This window comes from Polyergus mexicanus, unplaced genomic scaffold, assembly GCF_030449975.1.
Source record: "Polyergus mexicanus isolate NDT 795.1 unplaced genomic scaffold, iyPolMexi1.0 SCAF_12, whole genome shotgun sequence".
Classification (NCBI taxonomy): domain Eukaryota; kingdom Metazoa; phylum Arthropoda; class Insecta; order Hymenoptera; family Formicidae; genus Polyergus; species Polyergus mexicanus.
The window spans coordinates 1,915,002-1,936,791 of record NW_027223332.1 but is presented as its reverse complement, the minus strand read 5'-3'; the positions used below and the strand labels follow the sequence as shown (position 1 = coordinate 1,936,791).

The 21,790-nt window shown below is 37.9% G+C and overlaps 1 protein-coding gene across 5 annotated transcripts in view; it reads right to left on the bottom strand.

The window, feature by feature from the left end:
• Positions 1–21,790, bottom strand: part of Sfl (N-deacetylase and N-sulfotransferase sfl) — a 384,325-nt gene that overhangs the window by 55,607 nt on the left and 306,928 nt on the right. For all 5 annotated transcript variants that reach the window (XM_070305101.1, XM_070305099.1, XM_070305096.1 and 2 more), the window contains one exon: positions 12,166–13,877. In XM_070305101.1, coding sequence (XP_070161202.1) covers positions 12,166–12,341 — 176 coding nt within the window. In that variant the 5' untranslated portion in view covers positions 12,342–13,877. The remainder of the gene's footprint in view (positions 1–12,165; positions 13,878–21,790) is intronic.

Here is a 21,790-nt window from a genome sequence, read left to right as displayed (position 1 = left end):
CAGGGCTACTTGAAATTACTGTGAAAAATTTATATATGCGCAAATAAATTGTAAGAAGAATTATTCCTCTCTTAATATTTCACGTAAATTGGATTTCATTTCTATAATGAAGGAATGAAACGTTTCGCGTAATTGAGGATTGCCATCGTTAGCGTAGAAATGCCAAATGTCTCTCAATCTACATACTTTTTAAAATTTAGATTGACGCGGAATTATTGTAATAAGACACGAGCAGTCATTTGATAAACGGAAATCTGTCACTGATAATGCACAGTTATGTCCGAGAAATATAAAAGAATATGAATATCGGCAAAAATCTCGTTGCAACTCTGTATAAAGTAAGTACGTTTACATCAATAAATACTTCAACGAGCATGTTAATATTCGTCCGTTGTTTACTATTCAAATTGTAGATGATACGTGAAATAAATGAAACCAACACGAGTTTTTCACGATATCATTTTTATCGATTTCTGTTTCATCCATGCGATACCAATTTGACATTTATTCCACAACGCCATTTATAAATGCGCAAACACACAAAGAATATATAAAACAATTCGCTTAACAAGCGAACCGTTTATTTACACAGCACGCGCATGCGGCAGATTACTGTGTAATTTTCATGACTTTCTCGCGATAATGAGACTCGAGCGGACTTGGATGAGCAATGAGAAAATATCGAAAAAGACCTCGCTCGATAAAGTAATATGGTATTGCGTAGATTTTCTTTTGTACGGGCAAATAAAAGGGTTATATAGTCGCACGAAAGATTCTGAAAAAAGGTATGGGAAAATGGAAACAGTCCGAGTCGTCTGCAATAATTGGAATCCTAATCAATAGAGCGCAATCAGTCAACCATGATGTATCGTTCAAGGGAGAAGCGCAATTTATATACGCGCATATATAGCACGTACGTCTAGGCAGACACACACACACACACACACACACACACACAGGTATATACGTGCACTTATAGATGCATACTACGTCGTATGTATCTCTATCCATACGGAGTGCTCTCAACTTGGACACAAAGAATTATTGGCTCCCATTCTGTTCCGGAGTTACCGACGGCATCTGTCTGTCCATCGAGCTTCCTTCCACCTACGTTTGCGTCCTTCTATATCCGACCATGTCATATATCAACTTGGCACAATTCGAAACATATCGCTGAAATATATCGTCTTCTCCTTTGTGTCTTCGTCGATTCTTCTCGCGTAAAACTCGCTTTTATCGCTATCTTTGCGCTTTTTTCACCTTGTTGCGGGGATGGAGTGGAAGGGAAAAGAAGGGAAGGAGGTACAGAGACGTACGACGAAAAATCACCTGGGTTTAGCTTTCAGAAAGTCAGGAGAGCGAAGAAATCCGGCTGTGCCATGCTTTTACGGCGATACGATATATTTACTGGCTCCCCCGATGTGCGACATGACTTATATCACACACCGTACACATTGTTGTTGGAACGAATTTGCTATCTGAGAACGTACTCAACAGTATCGATATAACATCCTTTCATCGCGTTATTCCGCGCTATTATTGGACGCTATGAATCAATTGATCATTTGTCGATTTTCTCTAACTAGTCAATTATTGGAAATGTTATAATCGTTAGATTAAGACAAAAAAATATGATGATACGAATTTTTATTTGACATTTTAAACTGACATTTATCGCGTTCTCCATATCGTATTTTAATTACATTAATTTTACATATTATTAAATATTTGGTATCGTTTACTAATTTAATTATTTAATTTACTTTAATTTAATTACTTACTGATATATTTCTTAAATCTTTTAATTATGGAGAACGATCGATCTGCAAAAAATTGTGTCAATGCAAATGTCAATCTTACGACGTGTTATACAATAGATAAATCTATTTTATATTTTCCCTCCACGGATTTAAATCGATCACATGGTATGGTCTGACATTTTTCTTGCTTTAATACCGATAAACGAAAATTCTCTCCAAGTAGGTCTCTAATGTCCCGTCCTGTCGTGAATCCGCCGCAGGTAGTTTCGAAGGGCAAACTCGTACGGTAAAGGACTTCATATCACCGCGTCAGTTTCGCGGAGCTCTTTACTCCCTTTACGGAGGTATCTCGATACAGTCTCGCGTTAATTTCGAGACGCGGTATGATTGAACACATGATTAGCGTCTACTTTAACGCCCAAACACACCCACATATTCTCCGCACGCAAACCTTTTAGACCAGATAAATTAAGCTCGCACTTGTATACAATACTTGTGTGTAAATGAGATGTACAGCGATCTATATGTATTTGCATGTGTGTGTGTGTGTGTGTGTGTGTGTGTATACATATGTATATGTATATTACCTATGCGAGTATCAGATGCCGTTAAATAGGACACGGTATAATATCGCGACGAGCTGAACACAGGAGTGTATGAGAGCCCACCGACACGCAAGTATATGGCGAATAACAGCGACACTGCAGGAGATTTGTGCGGCGTCCAAGGGTTAATTCATGGAAATCTACCTGAGCCACGCCCTTCGGAATGAATTGCACGTCACGAGATAACGTGGCCAACTATGCGGCTCGCGTTACCTCTTACATCGCGCGCTTTATTAACGATCGTTGCGAGCGCGCGAGCGCGTTTCACGAATTTCTTCCCGGATTTTTTTTTTCCGCTCGCGTGGGAACGAGCGCAGTTGCGAGCAACTTGCGTTCGCGTATGGCTGTGAATCCTGTGGTGTTTTTCGTATTGATCGTGCCGCGTTTCGCGCGTCACGTTGCAAGTCCACCAAGTTCGGCAAAACCGCCCGTTCGGATAGGATTTGTTGATGCGCGAAGACTCGGTCCCGTATCAGGAGTTACTATTGAATCTGTTAGAGAGTTCTATCGCTCTGGATTGTCCGTAGTGGCCTTGTAGTTTATAATATTGTAACGCTTAATTTTGATTATTCACATTTTACGCCATATCCGATATTATTGAGAATATTGTTACGTTATTGAATAATTATTACTAAATAATAATAATTGTTACACACTTACGTCATTACGTATATATAAAATTTCCACAATATCATTCTGGCGTAGAGAAAAGTTATACGATTCATTGACTTTTTATAATTAAAAATTTTGTAATTGTACTTTATATATATTTAAACGATATACTAGCCAACAAAAGATATTATCTGTGTTTGCACGTACTGTATGCGCATGGAAGGAAATTCCACATAATTCCTCGCTTCTGAATCATAATTCAACATGCAGTGACTAGCGCAAAGCCTTGAAGGCGATCTTGTTTGCGTTACGTTCGATGACTAATTCGTCGTCGTTCCCTGGTGAAACCGTCTCTTTGAGCACGTAGCTTCCTGCGCGTGGTATTAGATGCGAGGTATCGGATATTGTACGTGCACGTTGGTTGAAGCTACAAGGGTATCGCAAACGTTTTGAATGGAGCTTTGCAAGGGGCCATACAGCCGATACACAGATATCCGCAAGTGGACATTGTACAACGGCAACGCGTTTGCGTCATATCCTACAGCTAATTCATCGAAATCCACCGAAACCACCCACGTCCAATAACGGGCGTTGTACCTCGCGTGGTATACGCGCGCATCCTCGATTGCGGATCACGGATCGAGGACTAGCCGTGAGCTTGGCAGGCTATCACGCTGATTGTCGCTCGGTAGGTGCGACCTGATTATATGTTACGAGTGCGTGAAAAGTTTTGCCGACAGTCAACGATTGCGATCGTTAATCACATATACATATATACAAGCTCGAGAAATGCGATACGATTAAAATTGAAAAATGACTACCATTATTTTTCATGAAACTTCACCTGTATTTTATTTCGCGATATACACTGTAAAAATTCAGGTACATTTTTGTGTAAATTTTCAGATCTGGGTATCTGAAAGAAATTTCAGACAATATATTTTAATCAGAGTTGTTTTTTTTTTTAATGTTCAGAAGAATTTGAAAATTGAAGCGTGTCTGAAAATTCAGACAGCTTTCTGTCTAAAAATTCAGACAGTGCCTAAAGTTTCAATCAATCATTTTATAGTATTTTGTTTCGAAATCAATAGACGAGTGCATCTACAATCATCTTTAATGCATCTACGAGTGCATAGGAGAATATCGCGCCTGTAGTCGAGCGAAAACTGGTTTCTCCCTTTTGGGCTGTTTCGAGACGAGCAGTATTAAGGTTCGTGTGCAACCGTGTTCGCTAATTCCGCGCTTTACGAAAAAACGACTCACTGACATTGCAATGCGCGCCGTGTATCCAATACGTACTTTTCGGTCGCAAACCGGAGAATCGAACGATATCGACGACAGTACCCCCGATACTCGTAGCTATTAATTCTTCGAGGAAGGGAAGGGAAGGGAAGGGAAGGGAGAAGAGGCGAGAGGTTATCGGCTCACCCCCAAACCGCATTTTGTGTTTCGATTCGCGTGTACGCACGTTTCATCTCCCTTTGTATCCCCGACTGTTTCTCGGCGATTTGTGTCTGTATATGTACGTGTATGTGTATTGCGCGCGCGGTATATCTAGCGTAACGGAAATCCTGCCTGACCCAGGTATACATGCCCCCGGGTATATTTACACCGGAATCGATGAGAATTACGAGTTAACATCGCCGGTACACCACGGCCATCCGTACCGGAGGCCACCCTCAGGATTGACAGAATTAGGGTCGCTTCTCACGCACCCACGAAAGCAACAGGACAATGTTAATGGCTTGGATGTACATACCACATTGTGCCGCGACGCTCCAGACCGGAATGTGCGACGATTTGTGACACGGTCACGTGACGTGTATTATTTAGTTGATGGATCAGTGACTCGTTGTTGCGATGAATTAACGCATTTAATTAGGTTTACATACGAGCAGTCGTGGCGTCGTATTGTTACGTTGCATTAAAATCTGTGAGGGATCATTTCCCTCTTGTCGCGATGAAAATCGATACCGCCGCTGGAGGACCGATCGAGATTTAGGTGTCCTTTTTTTTTTTGTATGTGACAGAATATGTAAACCACTGCGGAAAATATCTAGTAAATTGAGATCCCTTTGATCTCGAGTGTAACATTGATCAAACGTCAATATTTTGTTCATTGAAAAGCGCGAATGTAAAGACGCAATTTTATTCGATAAATAATAATACGCTTGCTTACATAATCAGCGTATTTATATCATTTTCAATGCCTGATCAAAGCAAAACATTCTACCAAAGCGATCGAAACTTAAAATAAAAGCGATTAAAAATAACAAAGTGAAAATTATAACATCGTGCAATCAATACGCTATTATATCGTACACCACGCTCTTTTAACGAAATTATCTCGAACGAGCATCTTTAATAAGCGCAAATCTTGACGTTAATGTACTCGCGTTTCCTCTATGATGGCGAGTTAGGCGAGACCGTGATTAGCGCGCGATCTCCAGCGGAACCGATATACGGGTGCTCACTGCTTTAACTTGTAATTGCGCAGCTTTTTATTCACCGTCCTTCAATCCATGGCGCACGCACATACGATCAGCCGATTAAATCCTGTGGATGGTTCACCTTCGTCTTTCGAATGAACGGACCGGTGACTCTCGGTCGAGTGCTTCCCGAGTTTTTGTTCAGCCATCGCTAATGAGACCGCACCACCCGCGGCCTTTTCTGCTTTTCCTCTTCGCTAGAGAACGAGAGATGCACGTACTCTACCTACATGCGCGACTTCGACGTAAATCGTCATGGTAGCGGGCGAGGAAGAGGGATGAAAAGCAAGAGGCATCGTGGTGAAAAGCCTGAAATTACGCCACGCGGACACGCGCTTCTCTCTTTTTCTCCCTTTATTTTTTTTTGCCGTCGCGCCGGCAATTATCGCTCGATGCCCTCTGCGAAATATCGCCGTGTCGAAATTTCGTATGACAAACGAGATCGTAGACCGAGTTAGCAGACGCAATTTTATCGTAGACGCAATTGTGCGTATGAAAGTGGAAAATATCTGTCGAATGAATAAAATAAGAGAGCGATATCAAGAAAAAAGCGACAAAAATAATATACGAATCGACGCGAATTAATTTAAATCTGTTTTCTTTAATGTATTTAGTGCATTTTCGAAAGATTTTACGATTGATAGATCGAACGCATTTCTACGAGAAAAATATCGCTGTTATTACCATCGCGCGTTTATCAATTTAATACAATGCTATTAATTACTGTATATAATGTAATTAATTAAAGTTGTATATAATATAGCAGCGCATGCTATATTAAAATAATATAAATAAAGAAAAGAGAGAGAAAACATCCTCATATATGTATATAAATTAAAATTAATTTTTAGAAAATCTCTATATAAGCTATGGCTGGATTGTGTTATATAAGAATGAAGTTATATAAGAATAAACATCAAATGTGACTTTTGTCCACCACTCTCTGATGATCTCGAAGTCGATGAAGCGAAAGATTCTCCTCCGTTGTCCTCCGTTCTCCTCGTCGTCCTTTGTGATTATTCTTACGCGGGTAAAGTCGCGTACAATATATTACTTTCTTTCGCGATATATTGCTCTATTGGGAGAACAAGCATCGAAATCGGGATACGTCGAAAATTATGTTTGTTCTACCACCATATTATTTCTGTCTCTTCAAACTTTCAGTTATCCCGTAATCCTTGCAGATACCGCTGTTTCGCATTTTCCTTCGAAAATTGTTTTTACTGTATACACACGAATCGACCAACAGAAATATTGAGAGATATCTAATTGCATCGTTGATTTAATTACGTAAACAAAAACGTGAACGCTCAATAATTTCAATATGAGATTCATCGAAGAGAATGTTATTGTCTTTAATTAAAATTAAATAGAATCATTCTCTTATATATGCTTGTTGACACTAAAAAAATTGTATTCTTTCACCGTCAATATTTTTACATGTAAAAATTTATTATTAAAAAAATCTGTAAATTGAAGCGTAAGTCAACGTTGAAGCCTGAGCCATCTGAAATATTTGAATAAATTTCGTAAGAAAATTCCAAAGAAATTTGCGATCCAAGTTTTCATAATTCAATTCCCGTACACTATTTCAAGAATATAATTGTTAAAAATAATCGAAATTCCGCGAGCGAATAAACGCGATGAATAATGCATTGCTACGTTGAATAAACTCTATCCTTGATATTCGCGATACCGGCCGCCGACAGAGCTTTCGCGGGGTTCGCAATTTAATTAGTTAATTTCAGATTGTAAGTCGGACTATAAGTCTACTTTTAATCTGCGATATCGCAAGTTTGGAAATTAAATTAATGTTTACCTAGATGACATCGCGGAGAATTCATTAACAACGGTAGAATTGGCGCACGCATAAATATTTCGCAAAATGCATGTAAAAGACGTCAACATTATGTTAATAGCACACAAGATAATCAAGATGTAATCAGGTATGTAATTACACAGGATTACTTATTAATGAGAACATTAATGCGCACGGATATTGTAAAGATTAAATCTGCATATATTATTTTTTCGTATTTTTGCGCACATTCTATTTGCATATATAAAGAATATAATTAGCGAATAAAAAAAACTCGCGTTATCGCGCTCGATAATGTTTACGGATGCGATTACGCGTGAAGAGGCATTATATAAGAGACGCATAACTAATAGTAGAGGAAGAAACTGTATACGTGCATAGGAAGAAGGAAAGGGAGGGAAGCTTAGCGCCGACGTAAGGCCAGTCGAGAGAGGAGAAGCTTGAATTGACGTTGATTGGGCATGCGACAAACATCCGGCCGCATTTCATATCCCACGACAGGGAGTGCGCCTTCTCTTTATTCGGTGCACTGCAGCATGGCACGTTTGCAACGCGGAATAGATCGGACGGTTGATTCTCGTCTTACTAAAGAAAGAAAAACAGAGAGAGAGAGAGAGAGGGGGGGGGGGGGTAGAGAAAGGGAAAGAGATATAAAGTCGCACTTTGTATCTGCACGTGAATGCACTTCCGCCTTTTACTTCGCGCGTGCACAATATGCATTTAAACGAGAAGCAGATTTTTCTCGACGGTATCGCTACTGGCAATATTTGTTACAGCCACCGTTGATGCATATATATATATATATATATATATATATATATATATATATATATATATATATATGGAGAATATCGCGATGACGGCGTAATCGCGAGTTCTTGGCTTAATGGTGAAAGAATTATTCAGCAGAGATGAACGTACTTTTTTTTTGTCAGCGGTGTGCAGTCGACGGAAGTCCGTGAGATATTATTTTATGGTTCGCGGGAGAAGGACTCGCGCATTGCAATGCTGGAAAAAAAAAGGCAAGGAGTCGAGACATCGTCAACGATAAATTTCCTGCTGCTGCCTTTTTGTGTCTCAGCATCTCCTACTTTAAATAGCGTTTACGCGTCACTGTCCAAAATGTAAAACAACGATTTATCGCGTGATAACGCGCCCAAAAACAGCGATGCGTAGCTGCAGACGACGCGACAGCTGACACTATCGCGGTGCAACGAGGCAGAATCGCTACGAGCGATCTAAAATTGCCAGGTTGCGCGTCGCCGTGGATTCCGTTAATTTGTTACTGCCATCGTGATAATGCATTTTACTGCGGAAGGAACGATGACATTCTTTGAGAGAATGTCGCTAAAATATTCGTCGTAACATATTCTTATGCAAAATATCGATCGAGAAATATCATTTGTCATTATGATAATATCCGCATAATTTTATATGAATAATGATCCATACTTTTGTAATGTGTATATAAACATACAGATATTATATTATATTATACAATAATAATTTTCATTCGACATAAAGACCTTAATTGTCATTTTCTTCAAATTCCGCTTTAGAAATTTTATCAAAGTTCTACAGCGCGTTAATAAAAAGATTTGGAATGATAAAACAATTTAAATAATTTAACGCGAACTGATAGAGTACAGTTGAATTTAACTAAACGGTCAATCCGATTAATCCCCTATCGGTCGTATCGGGTTTCAATCAAATCGTTCGTGTGCAGTCCGTCTTGTCTTGTCTAGATTGGCAGTGCAATTATAAATATCGAGATGCGATGCCTGGGAATATAATTTCGGAGATACCGTCGCCAATAAGATTGACCAACCCTGGATTATATAGATAGTTAGCAAGCTGCCAGCATATATGTGAAATGACATGTCAATGTCCATGTCAGTTCGTATTAACCTTTATGATTGACGACAGAGGCGGATACTCGCGTACTACGATCAGTTACAGAATTCTACCATGCCACGAATTATCTGTTAAGATTGATTCGCATAAGATCACGGCATTATCATTTACCTCGATAGCGTATGTGCGCGAGGATTTATGCGATGATGTCTTGGTCTCTGAAATATAGTAGCGTATCGTAATAACATATCATATCTCTATCTCTCTTCCTCGTTTCCGGTCTGCGATATGAAGCACGTTGCAGGATTGTAACGAATATTTTACAACAACAAATATGTCTGTTAGTATCGCAGCAAAATAAATTATCATCTTGCGTCAAGGGAGTGCCTCGCGTTCGTGTAAACGTGCGGTTTACATTCTTGAAGTTGTTTGCAACTTGGCAACATACTGTCACGTCGTGAAAAATATATCCCAAACTTTTCCCGCTGACGTAAGCGATGTTCGGGTCTCAAAAAACAGAACCTTGTCAGCTACTTGCTGAAGAAAACTTGTTAAGCTCTCACTCGACAAGGAGATCGCGTAGAGCGCGGGAAATTATACTTTAATTACTTCGATTCCCGTGCGGAAAAAAACTTGGCGTGTACGTAATGGCTAAAACATCGGTCACACGATATAATTTCCGCACCTTTGGAAATATCAGCGCCTGTTGGTCACGCAATACGTTTAATTTGAGTTGTTATATTTCGGGAGCGGGCATGCGCTTATACACACGCGCATACATATTATAATCATCATTACAGTATTTCGACAAATACCTGCAGAAGCAATACTTGCATGTCGTCTCGCTATCGTGGCGACAGATTAAATGTGCCGTAGAAATAAAAAATAGAGGTCTTGGTTCATTCGTGAGGTTATCCGTCTTCTCTAATTAACCGCAAATTTACTTCCCTGCCCGCCGGATATCGTGCCACAGAATTACAGGATATCGAAGAAAACTGGAATTGGGCCAGTTATATTGCAGAAATATATACGTATCCTCCTCATGCATATGTATACACTCGTATGCACATACATATATTTGCGCTCGTATTTGATTTAAATTGGATCGTCTCTAAGACCAAAGGCATCTGCCAATTTGCTGAGTCCACAAACTACTTCGTTGCGCGAGTTACTTGAGCTTTCTGCATACGAGTTCTCAAATATCCGGTTAGTTTACAACAACAAAAGGTACTCATCTGCTAAAATTTACTCGTGTGCAACCAAAAGCCATTACATTTCAAAATTCGCTTTTACAAAAAGCATTGGAAAATTTTAACATTGTCTTCTGATTAAATTAAAAAGCTAAGAAACTTCTTGTATCCTTTATTTTTCGATCGTGAAAAGAAATTAGTGTAATTTTCCTGTATGTAATTTTCTTGATAACAAAGCCATATACCTATATATATTTATATATAATGGATGGTGTGTTAGCTACGTGACAAAAATATTTTATTACTCCGGGGCATGAAAAAACGTTGCTGGATTAACAATAAGTTACACTAATGCCTTTTCATACTACCAATATTTCAATATCAATATAGAAATTATTTTTCACAGAATTATTGCTTTGATGTTATGTTCTCCATTTATTATCTTCACGCGATGATAAACTGTACGTATGTATCTTTTTCTTTTTGTTTATTATTTTGCGCTAGAAAAGTCGTGACAGTAGATTGGATAAAAATTGGCTTGCAATTATCTCGACTAATTATTATCGAGAGCATAAAGGGTATCATCCAATTTCGCTATCTGTATTTTTCCATAATTATTCCGATATTATCTGACATTAGATCCTTGCTTCGCTTTTATAACGAGATGCTTATCAACAATCAATTTTCTCGCACTAAACAAGAGTGCTTTCTAAAGATCAATGAAAATTATTTATTTCGCGACATTTCTTCCATAACGCGACTCTATTATAAAGGAAATTCCCGCGAAATAATTGTATTGCATTCGTTTATATTGATTTCACGTTTCCACTTTTCTGCATCCACGTTGCCGCGCGGAAAAAGACGTCAAAGGAAATTGTCTGCGACGCGCAAGTGCACGAGATTTCTTGCAGAAGATGCCCTACACCATTAGCAACGACGTAACACGCGACCATGTAATTTCGGAGTTACGAACTGGCGACGGTCAGCCAACTCGCGGCTCTAATTGGTCTGCTTTGCTTCGCTTGATTACATACAAAGTAATTAAAAGTGTCACCATTCTACTTTATTTCGCGCCAAACGACTCACCTCATCTCACACCGCTCAATATAACTAACCGCTCCATATTAAACCCGCTTGTAAACGCGATGTATTTTGAATAATCGTTGCATTTGCACACTATTACCGCAGGTACTATTACTAAACAACACGTAACCCAAACAATTTATGATAAATTCGGTAAAATAACAGTGTAAGTTTACCAATATTACACAATAATGCGCCGTTGCGTTTTATTTTATTTCATATCGTTACGATTTTATTTTCTACCAAGATGTCAAGTTTTAAAAATCCATAATCCGAAAAAGCTGTACAAGTGTTTTTCTACGAACATATCGAATTTGAGGAAAAAAGCTTGTAGAACTCTGCAGCAGTTGTCGCGTATAAAAACCCTATGTCAAGTATTGCCCTGATTACGATCCTCGCGAACACTGTTGCTCTCGCGTGGACATTTTTCAATAAACTTTTTAAACTTAATATTAAACAATAGTACTTTCAAATCATTTTAAATACAAAAAAAATTAATTAACTAATAAATCTAATAAAAAAAAAATAAAAAATAAAAAAAAATGTATTACACAAAAATATATGAAAAATAGCTTTATTAACATATGTAATTTTAAAATTCTAAAGTATTAATTTAAAATAATTTGGAAAGAAGATCTCCTATTTATGAGACACGAAATGTTACGTTAAACGATTACTTTTTTTTTTTTTTTTTTTTTTTTTTTTTTTTTTTTTTTTTAATATCCGAATTGCTCACTCGTTGTTTGCACTTACCTGGACAGTGGTCCACTGCTGATGATGTAGTGAGTGTAGTAGAATATGCTGGCGACAGAGATAAGAAGTAGCGCTAGGACGCAGCGCTTCACCGTTGCCTGCTTGACGACATAGCGCGGACCAACGGCGCCTAATAGAGGAACGCCAGCTTCGTTCGCGGTTATCCTCATCACCATCGTCTCACTCGACGACGTCTCTGCGAATGCTACAACGCCCTGACGTGGATTATCGCAAAGTGTTCGTCCTTGAGCGAGTCAGTGGACGTGTTTGCCTGTGGCGCGTGAACGCCGTTACGACCTTATTCAGTGGATCCGCCGACAAGAGACTCTGTAGTAGTTTCGAGAATCGTTGATAATTCCCAACGAATATTCCTTTCGTCTGTTCAACATCGAGAGCCTTCGTGCCATGGACTCGCGTTTGCAGTCTTTCTTCGAGCATCAATGATATTGGAGTTCACGATATTCCAACGTGTATATTAATATGTATATTAATTTATATTAATACTAATCTATCTCGCCTTGAAGAAGCGTCGTATAAATTCAAGTTTCTTTTAATTTATAAGTATCTCGCACGCACGCATTGACGGTGTCGGTAGATGTACGTGTTCGAATTCGAGAGAAACCAGCAAAATCCAAGTTAAAATTCCAGCTCGAAGCTGCTCTTCGTCTATCTTTCGATCTCTCGGTCAATGAAGTTTGACGATGTTAAGCAACAGCATCGGATCGAAGTCTCTCGATTCTCGATTCATTGGTCAAGGTAAATCTACTTAGTCCGGCAAAGAGAATCCTGATGAAGAAATTTCGAGACGAACGTACTCGAGACGAGAGAGAAACGGATCCAGAGTTCATTAGACGCGCTTAATCTCGCCGGTCCATCGCGCACGTCCCTAGGAAACAACGACGATCCTTCTGCCCGAGAGTCTCGATCCAACCGGTCGTGATCGGTCCCGGGTCAAATCCCCTCGTCCGTCTATCGGGTAACATCGATGACGTCTCAGCATCAAGGATCTCTACGCCACTTGTTGCACTTTCGAGAACGCGCTACGATCGCCATTTCGCAAACAGCACGAGAATCGCGCCGTCGATCGCGGGCTGTCTTTAACCCATCTGGCCGGATTTTGACCGTGGTTCTTATCCTTTTCGAAATTTCAATATCGAGCCGCGCGACGTCTCATCATCCTTAGGATCCAAATCGCGCGTATTAAAAAATTATGACGTATTCTCCCACGGGACGATTGTCGCAAAACGCGCGCCGTCTCATCATCGACGATCTCTTCGTGCACAATCTCACTACGCGAAGGACACGCAGACACGAGATTGAAATTCTACGTTCTGTTCTTACGAATTTTCGCGGACCTTCCTCTGTTTGCTGGATAGATGCCACTTGCCTTCGTTGCACGACGAGCCGGATCACGGTTCAACCATTTGTTATGATGCACGACCGCCCTTAAGACACCACTTTAGATCCTGCGACGTGCAAGCAAACCGACTCACTCGTAAATTTCGAACATTTCGTATTTTTCATCCGACCCTCTTCTCATTCCCGCTTCTAGTTATCTTCCGCTGACTCCTTCCTCTATCTGTCAATTAGAAACGATGTACAGGCGCAATGCTCTCTCTTCCTACGCGAAATAATTTTCAGAGTTTATCTCTTTGCGTCGGCGACCCTTCTCGCGCAACGTCGGAGAATACCACGAATCCCATGGTATCGTTCTGCAACAATCAGAATGGAGAGAGAATTAGAAAATATAAAGAAAAATAAATATAACGCGATGAGATATTATTACCGTTAATACTGTGTATACGCATACAGAAATACATACGAGATTTTTCAATTATCAATTTAAGTTTGAAATAATATTTTATATGAAAGAGTTTATGGATCGGAAAATATCTCTTTTTTAAAGATTACCTTTTTCAATTGCAATTATTCAGTTACAAATCAATATTGGCAACGATCAATCGCTCGGGAAAACAATGTAAAAAGGGATGATACGCACGCGCAAGTCATTTCGAAACGATTAAATAACAACGGTCAGACGATTAACGCATCCAACAACTCCAATTAATCGACCGTATTACAGCCATAGCAGAGTACAGCTTCCTCCGTTGCCACTAACCTTCTCTCGAGTAATTTTTTTCTCAACCCTCAGAAAAAAGTTCATTAATCAGTTCTTTGAGCCTCCCCTAAGCGAGCATCCCCGCGGCGATACAAACTTTCATTTTATCTGTTGTATTCGCGCAAGTCTATTCGTCGTCGGACTAAAGATGGGAGAGACGAAAAATGTGATAAAAAGATGCCGGGGATAAATTGAAAATGAGACTGTGGAGCGGCAAGAAATGCGAAGAAACGATGGAAATGTATAAAAGAATCGATGTCGAGGAGGCCCTCCGGAAGAATATCACTCTCCGCGCACCCCGGTCCCACGTCTCTCTTTCTTTTTCGTTTTTTTTTTTCAAAAGCTGACCCGACATTTTTCCCAGGAAAATAGGAAAAAATATTGATATCGTCTACATACAAAGCACACCTGGTTGATTTCAAGGAATCAGCGCAGAGAGAGCGGATACCGGGGTAACTTCGGAAAAGACCTGCTCCCGAAGGACGGAGATCCGCGCGGCGACATTGGCGCATAGAATTTAATTACACGGCCGGAATGACTGACACGTTAATGGGTGGACGGGGGAACTCGTCGAACTTTGGTAATACCTTCCCCGCTTTTCTATTCCATCGTCCTCTCAATCGAAATGCTCCGTTCTTTGACTCGCTGACGTGTAATGATGAGATAGTTCGCTCGGAATGAAACTCGGCGCGAAACAAATGCTTGACGCGAACACAATGCATGCAAATTGAACAACGACAACTGCTATGCATTTACTGCTAGAGAGACGAAAATAGAAGAGAATACATATTGTTCCTTCAATGTCACATGTGATTTACTGAAAGGATAATGTTTTTAACGCATCTATATATATATATAAAATATATTAAAAAGCAGCTAATGCAAATACAGTGAGATACAAGAATTTGCTAACTGAAAGACATGTACTTTTCTCGCTTTTATCGCTTCATTATGAATATACATATATTTTAGATGTGTAAAATATCATAGGAGATGATATCTTTTTCTAAATCTTTCATAGGGGTAATATTACAAAATACGTATAGCTGCTTTCTCCTATGTTCTTTAAGCAACCCCAAGTTATTTATCTCGCTAAACAAAAGCAGTAAATAAAATTTATCGCTATGGTAACCCCGCTCTTATTCAGATATATGTGAAAACATCCGCACTAATGTCTCCCTAATTCCCTCCAGCACACATTCAACTCTGTAATATTTTCCGCCGTAACGCACTCAAACAACTTTTCTCACAAATTTCGCTCCAAGAGCTGGAGTCGATTCGTTTATTGCACAGAAATAATTCCTTCGAGATTCCTTCCAGATCTAACCGGTGTCGGGTACTTAATTCAAGAGACACGTTTTAGCTCCCCGAGAGAGTCCGTTAGTCGAATGTATCACGTGCGCGCATTTAAAGGGAGAAGCCACGTAAATGCATGGGGATCGCGAGATTGCGCGAGGAAACTACTCGATTGGCGCAAAATGATTATGGCAACTTCCTTCTGATTATTCGTTTGAACAAAACCATCTTTCTTCCTCCGTCCCGCTAAAAGAATCTTAGCTTCCCTTCGTTTTCCGAGTTCGCCCGGTTGAATCCAATTTTATTTCGACTATCTAGGATATATATATATATGATTTAAACGTAAGCATATTTATAAGCACGCAATGTGATTTTTAATCTAAAAAATGGTTTCCATTCAATTTCAGTTTCTTTCTTCAATTCTATGTTTCTAGAGCGAAAAGTCTTGACGAGGTTGCCATCAATAGTTGACGATCAAGGCAGAGAAAGGTTTCTGAGCATCAATGTGAAATGGAATATCGATCTGTGGTATATATTTTAAGTATGCACAAGTTTTAAGTTAGAATAAAAGTGTAATAAATGGTGAATGGGAAACGAATAAACTAGAACGGGGAAACAATAAAAGATATAACCAATCCTATGTTTATACATGTTTTGTCACATGTTGGATGAAGAAATTCAGGAACATTGATCTTGAAACGTCACATCTGTTTCTCGTAGCATGATTGGTGCGTTTCTTTTTATTTCGTCGTGAAACAAAGGCTGCGAAATCGGAGTTCCTCCCAAGAGAGTGTTTCGTACATATACGAATCTCCCAAGCGAGACATATTTTTTTGGGGAGATAGGGCAAACCCGAGAATTTATCACCTTCTTCGCAAAAAATGAAATAAGAAAATAAATGTCTTTATTTTATTACAAAATTTTTCCAAATATACATATATTATATAATAAATACAATATAATAAACTTGTTTAAATTTTATTAAAGTTAGCAATGTGTGTTCTATCAAAAGTTAAAAGAACGTAATAATGAATAAATTTTTTCTGTCAAGAGCAATTTTCTATATCGTACACACAATTTTGTCCATCCAAAAGATATTCTGAGTTTATGAGGTGTTTCCTAATCGATGGGAAACTTTACAAAACATCAGGTATTAATGTGTGTGCAGACCAGTTTTCATTATTCAATCTCCACAGAAATTTCGAGCAAAAGAGCAGTATTCGATGATCACTCATACGCATGCACATTAAGTTTGAATGTCTCTTTGCTGTTTCATTGAACGCTTCAAGCTTGGCTTCAAGTATTAATAAAGGAATCAGCAATATATATGTCAAATACCTATCGCCTTAGAACATTGCGAAATCACGCGAGAGTTTCATTTTCGAACGAGAAAGAGAGAGAGACTGACAATTGAAAATTTCTGTTGATTTGTATATGTGATCCTTGGATTATAATCTATCGTACACACATAAAAGGATATAACTTTTTTTTTCTTTTCCATTTTCATCGGCCATATTTCGACAGTGGTGAACATGAAAAACAACGGTCGGAAATAATTCCTATTGCCTCCCTCCCCTCCCCCATCCGGCTAACCGGTCGGCCGGCCACGGTGGTCTCTCGCTTTCCGGCGCAATTCGTTGCACGTATATGCACGACGTACTCTTTCGCGAACACACGCAAATGCCAGTGCGTACATGTGCGTTTTTGGCCAGAATAGAAGCGTGAAATTAAATCCGAGGAACCTGGCAAATACACACACATACACGGTCATCCCTCCTTCCATACATATATATTCATATGCCTCTGCTGTTCCGGCTATGCACTATGATATCGCGATATAATAAAAATGCAGCCAGCTCGACAACTCTCTGTGGTTTTCGCTAGAAGCAGACGGTTCGCGTTTATGCGTGCGCGAAAACGAAACTTTTGAGAAATATAATACGCAGAAATCGCGCGCGGATTTATCATTTATGCTGCTCGATCGACAATCATATTCAATACGCGAATTAAAATCGTAAATTTTGCGCCAAAGTGATATCAACAACGCATCGATAAAGCGAAACATATACATACGCTCGCGTGTTATAACATTATAACGTATGCATGTTACGCGCGTATTGCAATGAAATTAGATACACGCACGAGATACGCGAACAATTAAAATGACGCGATATTTTTCAAAATTGCCTTTTAGATCTAATTGTAAAGTGCATTGGTGTGCGCGAACACGTACAGTAGGCAGACAGAGAGACACTGGAAATGACACGAGAGCGTGTCTTTGCTCGCGTAAAGGAAATCAAATATCCTGCCCGATAATTATAAGCCACGTGCCGTAAGAAATAAGCTCGTCGCATAGACGGGCGAGGAAATTAGCTGAGAATTTGCATACCGCTCGTTCGCGAATGCAGCGTGATTATACGGAAAGGTTTCCCAGTGTCAAGAAAATATCTGTAATTCATCGAGTTGCGCAAGGAAAACCATACACAATAAACTGAGGAAAATATATTTTCTATGTAAATAAAATTTAAAGAAGTATAAACAATTTATTTAAAAAATAAACGTCATAAAGAGAAAGATATTAGAGAAAAAAAATGTCATATACAATTTATGTTGTATATATGTGTATATATAATTTAATTTTCAAGCGCTGCTATGTATTTAATGTTCTCTAAATCATTTCCAAGTATCGAAAATAGTGTCACAAATCAGAGCGTAAAAAGTAAGTAAATTCTGCAATAATTAAGAGACTCTTTCAGAAACAAAGATGCTAACTTAACGGTTGGGCTCGTAAGATTATTATGATGTCGAAAAGCATCGAAGTGGCGCATTAACGGTTAAGATGAAATTCCAGCATGCTTCAATGGGGAGAGGGGGGATATACCATCGCGGCTTGGCAGTGGTTTAAAAGCCGCGGATGAAGTACGGCCTCAGCATATTATCCGACTTAAAAAGCAATTAACTAGCTGACGAGGCGCGGGGTTTTTTTCGTACGCGCATTACAATGCGCTTTTTAGGATCATTCTGTGTAAATCAATGCTCTCCGCTATTCATATCTATTGCTTTCTCTCTTTCTTTCCCTTCCTCTCCTCTCCCTCTCTTTCTTCTTCCATATTTTTGGGATTACAAAAAAATACATGTTATGGCTATAATAATATTTCTCTTTTCCAAAAACGTGGTGATATAAAAAGATTAATATCCGTTGTTTTTCGTATGTTTTCATGATGTTGATTAAAAAATGATGTTGAACATAACAACGGACAATGTGGAATAAAGCAGCGATAAAAGATAGTCTTGGAGAGAGGGAAAGCGATAACTGTGCATTGGTACTGATAAGAAAACATTTGTTTTTTCTATCTTTAATGCAATATCCTATCCTAGCATGCTAATTGCTCGCTTACATATTTATTATTCATTATATTATAGTTATGTGCAAATATCTCATTTGCATTCTGTCTTTTATTGCCATTCATTTTCTAAACCTAGATTATACCGAGCAAAGGTTGATGGGTAGGTACATTTTTTATAAAATTAAAATTAAAATCATATATAAAAATATATTTATCTAATAAAGAAACATGTAGCATTCAATAAAATAAAGAAAAATAAAAGTTAAAAAATTTTAACGAAAAAAGTAAAATCAAGATCTAACTGCAAAACTGGTACTTAAAATGGATACATTTTATCACTCCGTGTAACAAGTTACGCAATTCTTCGAACTAAACGAGCGATTATTCTATTATTATCGTTCTGCAGCGCACCGCGGAGATAATTTGCGGGTTTTGCCATAGCAATTTCGGCACATTTGCGGTAGCAGCAAAATGTCGTCGGTGTATTTTTATCCGTCGTGACCACAACCGGAGAGCCGATCTGTCAGCGGCGTTGCTGTCATTTCGACGCCGTTGCACGCACAGCGATAGACAGACAGGCAGGCAGATGCATACGATCGGAGATAGATAGATGCACATGCATATCGGCGACGCGGTAACGCCTTTTTACGACTGCCGTTCGTATCACCCGATATTTAACGTATTGTCATAATTCGTCCAGTCGCTCGTTTTTCCTCACCGGTCTCGGAATTTCGCGAGAGCGTCAAAGTTTGTGCAAATTGCGACGTGGCGCGTGAAAGAATGCAGAAGTTATGGGTGCCCTGCCCTTCCATGCAGCTCTCGTCTTGCACGTGCTCGTTTCGAGATCAAACTCGCTTCGCCGTTAGCGCTTTCAGTCCGGAAGTAATAATAATAATAATAATAATAATAATAATAATAATAATAATAACAATAATAATAACGTCAATAAATGCAATAATATCACATATCAAAGCAAATATTCTCTCCTTCTCTCTCTCTCTTTATTCACATATTCAGGATAGATGTAAAACCGAAAAGGAGATTTCTCATTCAAAAATATGTAAAACAACGTAAAATAATTTTTTTTTTGTTTCTGAGAAAATTAACTTTGAAATTTAGATAATTAATAACATATGTCTTTCTAAATTTGATCGATAATCTTATATATGATCTAAATAATCTTATATATATATATATATATATGATGGAATTTGTTCTTTCAATGACTATTAATACATAATTGTTTTAGTATTATACAATATTTAATTTAATAAAAGAATTTAAAATAATTTAAGTTATCGAAGAAGAAAAGAATTATGCATATAAAGTATCAAGATAAACTTTATTTTTCTAGTAGAAAGAATGTTGTATCATTTTATGTTGTTTTCAATTTTTAAAGTCAATTTCGTCGAAAATAAAATCTCGTACAAGATTCAAAAATTTTTCTCTACATTTTGAATTTATTTTTACACGAGAAATCACTTTTTTCAAATATATTATTTTTCCCCGCTATCCTGTGTAATAATAATAACCAGTAATTATTTAATATATTTCGATCACTGTAGAGTGATATTTTTGTTATCGTACACATACGATTATTTTAAACATATAAATTGAAAAGTACAAAAATAGAGATAAAATATGGAATTATATATATTGTCAATTTAAAGTTTCAAAGCATTATTTATGCTAATATCAGTTTCATGATTTTCCAATTACAGTAAAAATAAACTTACTTTTACGTCAAAATTTTAAAAGATAGTAAATATGATATAATCTGTTTTAAACTGCAACGGTGATCATTAATTAACGATGCTGCTCTTCGGCGTTGTATGTCCGTAGCAAGATATTCACCAACGAGCGTGCGGATAATGAATGCGTTTCATTTACGAGTCGTTTGAAATTATAATTAAAATTTTCTAGGAAATAACAACAAGGAGCGACATACACGAGATATAGGTTATTCACATCAAATTTTACACGATCAAGAAGAGCCAAATAAGACGAGAAAGACAGCAGCAGAATGGATCTAAACATTATTATAATTTTATATATATGTGTGTTGAATTGTTAATAAAATTGATAATTAAATTTTCGCGCACGATAAGATTCAAAAGTTATAACAAAATATGAATGAAAAATATTTCGCGCAAGAGCATGTAAAACAAGCACGTGTTGTTCCTTATCGTGCGGGTATACCTTTGTGTAGGTTTGTGCGCGTATGTCTTTGTTGGATTATTGCTCACTCGTTCCTCGTTTACTTTTCGAGTGCTTCTCTCGGCGAGTACCGTGCGTCTAATTACGACTCTGTATCCGCTTATGAAAGTACTTGTGCAAACGCGGAAGAGACGTTCGTGTACACAGAAACGGGTTATCGACGTCGTTATTAAATTTAGCAGAACTACAATATTTACATCATGATTAATATTACTGATTAATATTATACGCGGATTAGAGTAATAAAGCAATTCTTTGCTATGCGTTTCGATGATGAACGATCCTATTAGCTCATAGTAATTATATCCCGGCTGTGAATAGAGAACATTGTAATATTTGCTATTTGCTGGATATTAATTAGCAATTTCCATATCAATCCTAATCAATCTATATTCTCTAGAATTTCCGTTTCAAGAATTCCTAAATTTAATTTTATCCATTATCTGTACTTAATTAACATCATAAATACCACAAGCGTGGAGTTTCCGTAAATGCATAATAATTTTACATTGATGTTGATTTTTTATTTAATATTTTATATAATTTTTATATATATATATATATATATATATATATATATTTTTTTTATAAATTTTTATATATTCTCGTATATGTAAATATAAAATAAACGGCAAATAACAAAAGC